General features: G+C 32.2%; 1 protein-coding gene across 1 annotated transcript; it reads right to left on the reverse strand.

Annotated features, from left to right (window-relative positions):
• Positions 1-5,907: 5,907 nt before the first annotated feature.
• Positions 5,908-9,010, reverse strand: LOC107761208 (uncharacterized). The gene is made up of 3 exons (XM_016579407.2): positions 8,367-9,010; positions 7,493-7,775; positions 5,908-6,098 (listed from the first exon to the last, which is right to left on the reverse strand). The coding sequence occupies exons 1-3, from the start codon at positions 8,955-8,957 to the stop codon at positions 6,088-6,090; spliced, it is 885 nt and encodes a 294-aa protein (XP_016434893.2). The 5' UTR covers positions 8,958-9,010; the 3' UTR covers positions 5,908-6,087.
• Between the last annotated feature and the right edge of the window lie 1,113 nt (positions 9,011-10,123).

Consider the following 10,123-nt stretch of genomic DNA (forward strand, 5'->3'; position numbering starts at 1 on the left):
TATTGCCTATGCTAAAATCAAGGTAAAACTTACCATGAATCTCACAATAGGCCCGCCCCAATTTTTTCGGAATTGAAGCCTAGTTGTTGTGTTTTAAAAGTTTTTTTGGGGGATTTGCTTTAGGCTCGCCCTTGGGCACCACATTATCAAAACACCTTGAGACTTACTAATCGGGCCTAATTCTGCGAGGCTTATAATTTAATTGTTCGACCATACGCCCGAAACACGTCGTTGGGAGCTCGCCTAACAGTTCCTAGTGCAAAGCATTCATCAAATTCCTTAATTGGTATTGTTGGCACTCAAAATTTTTTAACAAATAAGTGATTAAAGTTCTCTTCATCCATAGGAATATAAAAAAGTGAGAGTAACTCAATTAAATAATGAATCATAGTATTGCATATTTACTAATTGAGAACATCAGAGAGTGAATATCATTTGAATAGCCAAATTTTATATTTTTACTTACTATAGATATTCATGTTTTACTAGAACAAGGGCGATATCCAAAATTATAACAATTACAGGGGTATCAAGCTACTGAGTCACATTATGAAAGTGTGGGAGAGGGTGGTGGAAAGGAGGGTGATGAAGAGTGTGTCTATTTCGGAGAATCGGTTCGGTTTCATGCCGGGGAGTTCGACCAGAAGTCATTCATCTTGTAAAGAGGTTGGTGAAGCAGTATCGGGAGAGGGAGAGTGACCTACATATGGTGTTCATCGATTTAGAAAAAGCTTACAATAAAGTCCCAAGGGAAGTTTTATGGAGATGTCTGGAGGTTAGTGGTGTTCCGGTAGCGTACATTAGGATGATTAAGGATATGTACGATGGAGCAAAGACTTGGGTGAGGACTGTGAGAGGAGACTCAGACTATTTTCCTGTGATGATAGGGTTACATCAGGGTTCAACTCTTAGCCCATTTTTATTTGTCCTAGTGATGGACGTGCTGACGCGCCACATTCAGGGGAGGTGCCATGGTGTATGTTATTTGCAAATGACATAGTGCTAATCGATGAGATGCGCTGCGAGGTTAACGATCAGCTGGAGATGTGGAGGCAGACCCTGGAGTCTAAAAGTTTCAAGTTAAGTAGGACTAAAACTGAATACTTGGAGTGCAATTTCAGCGTGAGGACGCAGGAAACAGAAGTAGAGGTGAAACTTGATACACAAGTCATCCCCAAGATAGATAGTTTCAAATATATTGGGTCTGTTATTCAGGAAAACGGGGAGATTGACGAGGATGTTACGCATCGGGTTGGAGCGGAGTGGATGAAATGGAGGCTTGCGTATGATATTTGTGTGATAGGAATGTACCACCACGACTTAAGGGCAAGTTCTACAAAGTGATAGTTAGGCCGACTATGTTGTATGGAGCCGAGTGTTGGCCGGTCAAGAAATCTCATGTCCAAAAGATAAAAGTAGTAGAGATGAAGATATTGAGATGGATGTGTGGGTATACCAGGGAGGACCGAATTAGGAATGAAGTTATTAAGGACAAGGTGGGTGTGGCCCCTGTGGAAGACAAGTTGTGGGAATCAAGGCTGAGATGGTTCGGGCATGTGAAGAGGAGATACATCGATTCCCCGATGAGGAGATGCAAGAGGTTGACCATAGCGGGTTAGAGAAGAGGTAGAGAGAGGTCTAGGAAGTATAAGGGATAGGTGATTAGGCAGGACATGGCTCTACTTCAGCTTACCAAGGAGATGACCCTCGATATGGAGGTGTGGAGATCGAGGATTAGGGTTATGTGTTGACAGGTAGTCGAGAGTCTCTTCTAGTCGTATTAGTACTAGTCTTATATTCTCCTATTCCGAGTTCCTTGCTGATTAGACGATGTGGCATTATTGACGGTAGTTTTCGCACTTCTCTTATAACTTCGTATTCCTAGTTTCTCTGCTATTACATGTTGTGCTATATGTTTCTTTTATCTTATTTCCTTGCCATTGTTAATGTTTGTTTATTGTGTCCCTTTCACTGTTCTTGAGCCGAGGGTCTATCAGAAACCGTATCTCTTCCTTCATAAGGTAGGAGTAAGGTCTGCGTACACATTACCTTCCCCAGACCCCACATGTGAGATTGCACTGGGTTTGCTGTTGTTGTTGTTATAGATATTCATGTTTTAGTTTTATGCCTCTCAAAATTATCATACTTGTATTATTTTGCTATTTGAAAGCAATTTCATATTTACTCATATGGAGTAATATTTAAAATTACATTGTTGATGGAGTTTCTTGATTATTAACTTTTAGAGAGATAGATTGTGTAGTTTGATAATATTTTTAAAATATTATAATCTTCTAATCATTTGAAATATGAGACGTGGCAACTGATTTTTATCTTTATAGTAACTTTAACGCTATTGCATCATTTATATTTATAAAAAATGCTAAATATTTTATTTTTTGTGAGTTTGTTTAATTTTTTAATTTTCTTAAGCTTTTAATGTGTTCATATTCTTTGTGATTATTATGCTATTTTATTAATTTATAAATTAATTTTTTTAAAGATTTATGGGGCGTTATACACCATATCTCAGGGCTTATGCCTCACTCCACGTTAAGTAAAACGTCTCGTCTTACGCTCCTGCCTTTTAAAATACTGGTTTTCATCTATAAGAAGATATTTGTTTTTGAATGTTTTCGAAGTAGAGAGTGAAATTAATTAATTTTTTATGTTAATTTGGATATAAATTCTATAATTTTTTTAAAATAAAATTTATATATTTAAAAACTATATAAAAATATTATAAATCGTAATAATTAACAATTCAAAATATTTAAAACTCTTTGCAAATAAAACCTTGTTTGACTTCCCAAATAGTAAAAGGTTCATTCTTTTTTAAACAGATGAAATAATTAAACATATTTTCATTAATTTCTTAAAAATAAAATTATGAAGCTAAAATCTTAGTAAAATAGAAAATCACAATTGTGCCTGTGAATCAACTATATTGCAATTGCAAGCTAATTAGAGTCACTATATTGCAATTGCAAGCTAATTAGAGTCCACTGTATGTATTTTTATTTATGTTCTTTGCTTTACCCAAAATCAATTAATAATATATGATATGTTTCTTTTATAGGCCTATATATATTTTATAATTTAATTAGCATATTTTTATTTCAATTATTTTTAAATTATGATAAAGTAATGTGATTTGGTGAAACATGGATAATGGACAAACACAATACATTGGCTGGAGGTATTAGGATGATAGGATCTTGGAATATACATTTAGAAGGTGATCACAAAAAAGACTGAGAAAAGACGTGAAAAGTTTTGGACATTTGGATCGACCTTGAAAAGCATATCAAAAGATACATAAGTGCTACTTTGTTCATGTCACTATCTATAATTCTATATCATAGAGCTTGACTGTCCTTTTTTGTAGTATCAAAGTTCAACTTGAAAAAAGGTAATGGATTATAAAGGTGTCCTTATGCATTTCGGCACATGATATAAGCGTGATGCTTTTAAGATATTTGCATTAATTAATTATAGCTTTTAACCAAAAAAAATATGTTCTTTTAATCAAAACATACTAACTATTTTGTTTTATTTCATGTCATATAATTACTATCTTTTGTTCTATATTATCCGTTAGTTCACTTTTTTTTTCATCCTTAATAAAAAAAATATATCTGATAGCGTTAATTATAAGAATATTTTATACTTACTTTTTATCTATATTTAGTATCGAAATAAACGTTTCTCTAATTGAAATATTAAGAGTGAATTTTGAAAAAATAAATGTTTCTTTTGTTTTTCTAAAACATTAAATATTTTAGATTAATTTCAGTTTAAAAGGACAAATAATATGACTAGCGGTAGTATTTCACTAATATAATTAAGATCAAATTTTAAGGCACTGACCAATGAGTATAAATCCATACTCTTACAATGAAAATCATGCATCTATCTTTCTACTCTCTCCTTGTTTTTTTTTTTTTTTTTTTTGCTGATTCATGCTTTCGCAATAAGATGATAGGAGTACAAAGTATATCCCTATTTTACTTTTTCTTTCAATAAAGTATATCCCTCTATTATTTCAAAATATGTATATATGTATTCCACAACATCAAGCATGTGGTATAGGATGAATAGGATTGCTTGAATTAAACATCACAAGTTTTGAGTTACAAAAATAAAAGAAAGATTTCGAATGGATCTGACTCCAATGCGAACCGAAACTAAAAAAATATATTCCATAAACAAAAGACGGAAACATTTAAAGCGTAATGCCTGTGAAACCTCATAATTAGTCGAACAAACTTTGCATATTCACCTCTTTAAAATGATGGAACTTTTTTTATGGGAAAAAAAAGTGATGGAACTTTTCGTGGGGCCCGTCCAGACATATTCTCATGGCTTTTAAGTTTGATTTTTACTAATGCGAAAAGAGTTTAACCCCACTGTATAGCTATTTTAAGCGACATATAACACGTAATTGTGTATATCCTACTTTACACTAGAAAGTTTTATAAGATAATTACCATCAACAGTTGTGGTGGGTGGTAAGTACTCTTTCATTCATAATCAAATATTTAAGTTTCGTGTACTAAAAATAAAGTCATTTTTAATAGAAAATGTTTTACCTCAAAATACTACTTTTCGGATCGAATCCAAATTAGTCGTATCCTTAAATGGGCAGAGGCGGACCCATGTGTTACTAAGCACCGCTTCATCGAAAAATAGTGCTGTGTTCATCACTAATTTATGTTTAAAATAGTGAAAATACCTATATAGTAATATATTTGAACCCACTTAGAAGTGAATGTTACGTTTGTAAACATGGTTATGTGTGTTCAAGACTACACATGAGTTCATGTGTTCGAGTTCCCTTTTCCCTTTTATTGATTTTTGTAATTTTTTCTTTTCTATTTCTATTGCTACCCCTTGACACATTTACTCGCAGGCAACTTTATAAATGCGACGGTCCGGTTTCAAATCGGTTCATTTGACACCATTAGTTATTGTTCTTTCTTTCATTTTATGTGATCTTTTACTATTTGAGAGTTAAATAATTTTAACTTTACTGCAACTTTCTTACACATTTTCTAAATATCTTTTCACAACAAAATGTTATGATAGAATGTGCAATGAGTAACCGCCATTTATATTGTAAAATTATTATTCCAATGTCTTCCACTTCTTCTTTTCTCTATTTTACTTCATATTTTTAACTTAATTCAATAGAAATCAACTTTATTTTATTTCAAAAAATTAAACCTTTCTACAAAGTGATCTTTAATTCTCTATTTCATAAATTTTCTAAATCATGCAAGTATATTTAATGAAATTATTTATAATTTGTTAGTTCATGTTGAAGTTTTTATTTGTTTTATAATTTCTGGTTTAGTGTATTAGCCCTCTTTCTTTAATTATTGGTATTAATTCAATTTAGATAGTAACTCTTTTTTATTATCCTCTATTTGTAGATAATACCTTTTTAGTTATAAACGAAAAAGGATTTAATAATTTGTCTAATTTCTTGCCGTTAATAAAAAAAAATTATTGGTTAAATAATTTTCTTGTTAAATTTTAACGAAATTTTGAAAAATTAAAATTTGTTAAATTAAATAGATAAGAGTGTTTGGTTAAAAAAAGATAAATTATTCAAATAATTAGGTGGAAATAGTTTCTGTACTATTAAAATGCCAAAATTTGTAAAATATAGTGCACTCTCTTTTAAATGACTTAATTTTTACATCACGCTATAAACAAAGGAGAACAAAAAGGAAAAGAATTAACAAAAATTCGACCACATTTTGTTCGCTATGTTCGATGCCCCGCTTATACTATCGATTTGCGTCATTTTAAATTGAATCCGCTTGTGTAAAATTCTGAGTCCGTCACTGAAAATGGGTATCAAATATTTTCTAAGATAATTATAAGTAAATCTTTGTGATACACGTTAGTAACTACATAAAAATAGTTAGTAACTTGTTAAAGGTTAAATTATACTGATATTATAAAAATTATTTACAGTTTCAGTATATCGTGAATTCACATGCATGATAGCGTGTAATGGCAAAATTTCATGAATAGATTGTTGACCACCGACCATTCGGACGCAGGAATATCTGCTATCTATTCTCTTGCTGCAGTTTCAGAGAAAGAAAAACAACTATAATATTCGCTGTTAACAAACCATGGATAAACACACATGCTAACAAAGCTAGAGAAAAGAACATCAATACATACAGCCTTACAGGTATAGAAAGAGATTATGCTCGATCGTGTAAAGAATTTATATACTCTATTAGTTTAAAATTGACTTATAACATAGGTAACTTTACAATATATAAGTTGAAACGCATGACATAAAAGCCAAATTTGACCTAAATTGAAGAGTGACAAAGATGATTTTTGAGGACTACTATATTTATATTGATCTAACAGAAGCTAAACCTTCCACACAAGGAGCCAAAAGGTACTATAGTATAATATATTAATATCTTAGGAGTTTGGTTTTATTCTTTGGTTTGCACTTCAGAAATTAGATCGAGGCTCTTTGTGTAAAATCATAAGCTTGATATTCTCCATCAAATTGTGCGCTTTTTAACTCCAACAGATACAGCAACCTAATGCGTCTTCCTTATCACTTGTGCTGGTGCATTAGGCACGTTAACATATGTAGAATCTGCTGGATAATAATTGATTTCCAGTGGAATAAAACTTTGTTTAGATCGACTTCATGAGTCCGTTTTATCTAGTTGACTTATAGAAAATTAGGTCATTTATAAAGTTAAAAAGAAAAAAGCAGTATAGTGCATGAAACATCATGTGTTCATGTAAAGATCTGAAAATAGGGCGGATTTAAGATTAAATTATGGTGTATGCAAACTCATGATCTTTCCACTAAACTAGGTTTTTATATACATATCTCTTTGAATTGATTTTATTATTATTTGTGCCCCCACGATCCAAAAATATTGAATGGTGCACTTGATTAACTATTAAGGTATTTACCTAAAAGAAAAGAGATCAATTCTCAATAAATATTTTTTTCCCTCATTTTTTTTAGTGGTGCACCATGTTCTAGAAATCCTAAATCCGCATTTGTCTAGGAAAGAGCCGCACTCAAAAAAATGTGATGTAAGGTCACTTATAAAGTAAAAATAGATAATTAATTTATAACCTGTTAATTAAAAACTGTACTAATTAACCTGCTATAATAGATTAAGAATTTAATTTTTATATACTTACAATGTAGAATTTTTATTCTATCGGGTCATCTAAAAAATAACTCCAGGTGACGAGTCTATGATAAGCGGAATCAGTCACTCGAATACAATAAGATAGATATCCTGCCAGGACATTTTACAATACACATAATAAGGAAACTAGTCTTTGCATTGTCAATGTCTATAAGTTAAATTCATAATTTATGCAACACTAATCACGCACATATTTTTTTTTATTTTTTTAACCGCCGACACATATATAAATAAAATACAATGTTAAATGTTAAGATGATGTCGAGCGTACTAACCTTTAGATGATGAAGGCACTACCACAACATGCATAGTTGCATTGTTGGGTGGTAATTCTAACTTAAGAGGACATAAATTCCCATTTATTTTGTTGCGCAAACACAAAGTAATATTCTTGAGCCCTGTTTCTTCCTCTAACTTTTGAGTCAGTTCCTCTAGCCCTTGCCCTTTGAACTGAAATGAAGGTCCTTTCACTGCATCATTCACAGTTCCCTTCTCATCTGCCACATAATAATAGATCAGTCGACCTTCGGGCTTTGTCATGGCAGCATCAAATTTTGACTGCATGTTAATGAATTTAAGTTATATATATACAATATATACTGTATATAAGTGAAATATACATTTAAATAAGAATTGCCAGAAATTTATTAACTCAACACCGGTAAGCAACCACATAAGATAAAATTGTAAAAGCATTGCCATGTCATCGACACATATATAGTTAAATTCAACTTCGATCTTATATATGTTGATAATTCTTATTGGAAAAACGTATAATGGAGGTAAAAATTGGAAAAATGTATATGAATAACACTAGGGTAAAAATGGGGAAGTAATAACATAGGTGTTGCCATGTAAATGCGTTTCTTGTGTTGGTGACGTGACAATACTTATTTGACAAACTTATCTTATCATGTGTCAGCTTAATTAGTTGTAAATTTTTAGCATTGGTTTAAATGAGTTTCCAATAATTTTCATTTGAGCGAAAAGTATATAATTAATTTATTTTTCTGGTTACAAAATATAATTTTACGACTTCTTTGCAGTAGACCGTTAATTCGATGACATGAAATTACCCCATTTCATTTAATTTGGCAGAAGAAAGTGGTGATCAATATATTAGATATTAGCTTTATATAGAAAACTAACCTGATTATGAATCTTGGAAGACCTGGAGAATGTAAGACGAAAAGATGAGCTCAAATCACCATCTAATAATTCCGGCTTTGGTTCGGACAGTAATTCTTTACTTGCTTGAAAGTGAGGTATAGTTGTTATTATTGTCACGTCGGGCAGTAACTCAACAATATCTACTTCCCATAAGATCCAATCTTGATGTCTATAAGGTATGTCATGTGTAATTGAATTTCTAAAAGGGGGTAATCCACTATTTGCCCTTAAAAATTTCCCATATCTTGTTTTGAGCTTCACTAAGGATCCAACTTTAACAGGTTCCCATTCAATTGAGGAATCCAAATTTTTGGGCAAACTTTGAACAACTTTAAGACCCGTTACACCAAGAAGAAATTGTTCATCTGTGGCCATTAGGTATTTGCCATAACAACTATTCAAACGTACAACATTATTATTGATTCCTTCAGGAAATTCAACTGTCCATTTTGCAGTCTTAGAAGTTCCATGACGATGTTGGTGCACTGTTTGTTGATTGGAATTGGCATGTAAGAATTTCCCGTGGTGGCTTTTTAGCCTGACGGATTTGGCTTTCTCAAAGAATTCCATCCTAAGATCCTATAATGAGGATGAAATTCCAAAAACAAGGACAGATACACGTTACGCTACAATTTTAATCAAAAGAAAATTTCAAATCTATTCACCAATCAACTTCCTAAAAAGAAGGTCCATCTTTTAATCTACAATTTTTGCATGGTTGATTTTTTGCCTAACAGCTTTCTCGAAGAATTCCATCCTAGGATCTTATATATAAAGAATAGAGAGAAAGGATGAAATTTCACGAAAAGGGGAGTATACACTACAGTTTTGAACAAGGTAGCCAGTAACGACTCAATTCCTGCCGTAGGTCGTGGTGGCGCCCAACGTAGCCGTTAGGTAAGCCAACGGTGAACTATCAACTTAATTATTTATTTTATTACTTTTAAAATTATGAATTTTTATTAAATAAATAAATCTATGCATTAAAAATCATGGTATATACAATTTGGTAAAATATAAAATAAAATTGTGACAGTGTTAAGCAAAACCACAAACAATTATTAGAACATCCCAAAACCCGGTGTCACAAGTGCATGAGCATCTACTAGGAAGTACAATAATAATACAATATATGAGATACACAGGATAAAGTAAATAATTATGATGGAGACTCTGTGTGCTGCAGATCGTAACATAGAATATAACTCACTATAAAGTCCCCTCGGCAACTGCGCCTACGCGCCCAAATGACCATCAGAAACATACATGCACAATAAATGCAGAAGTGTAGCATGAGTACATAAATCAACGCGTACCTAGTAAGTATCTAGCCTAATCTCGGAGAAGTAGTGACGAGGGGTTGACATCGACACTTACTAGTGGTACAATAAATCAATATAATAAATTATAAACAGATATGAAATACAACAATAATAATGGGACAAGAACTGTAACTAATATAACCCTCCAACCTGATGACAACATAAATTTTTCAAATTTCATGTACTATCTCAACAAATAGAAGAAATCACAGGCTATCTCAAACGGGTAAGGAATATCAAGTGCTATCTCAAACAAACAAGGCATAACATGTAATTGTCAGATCTCAATCAAACGAGAATCTCATGAATATTCAGACTCTTAGAAATATTACGCATGAGTCATGCCGAGTTCGTACGGCCCGATCCAGAATAGTATGTACATTGCCGAGGGTCGACGGGCGCGAACCATAAGTG

This window comes from Nicotiana tabacum, chromosome 14 (genome assembly GCF_000715075.1).
Source record: "Nicotiana tabacum cultivar K326 chromosome 14, ASM71507v2, whole genome shotgun sequence".
Taxonomy (NCBI): Eukaryota; Viridiplantae; Streptophyta; class Magnoliopsida; order Solanales; family Solanaceae; genus Nicotiana; species Nicotiana tabacum.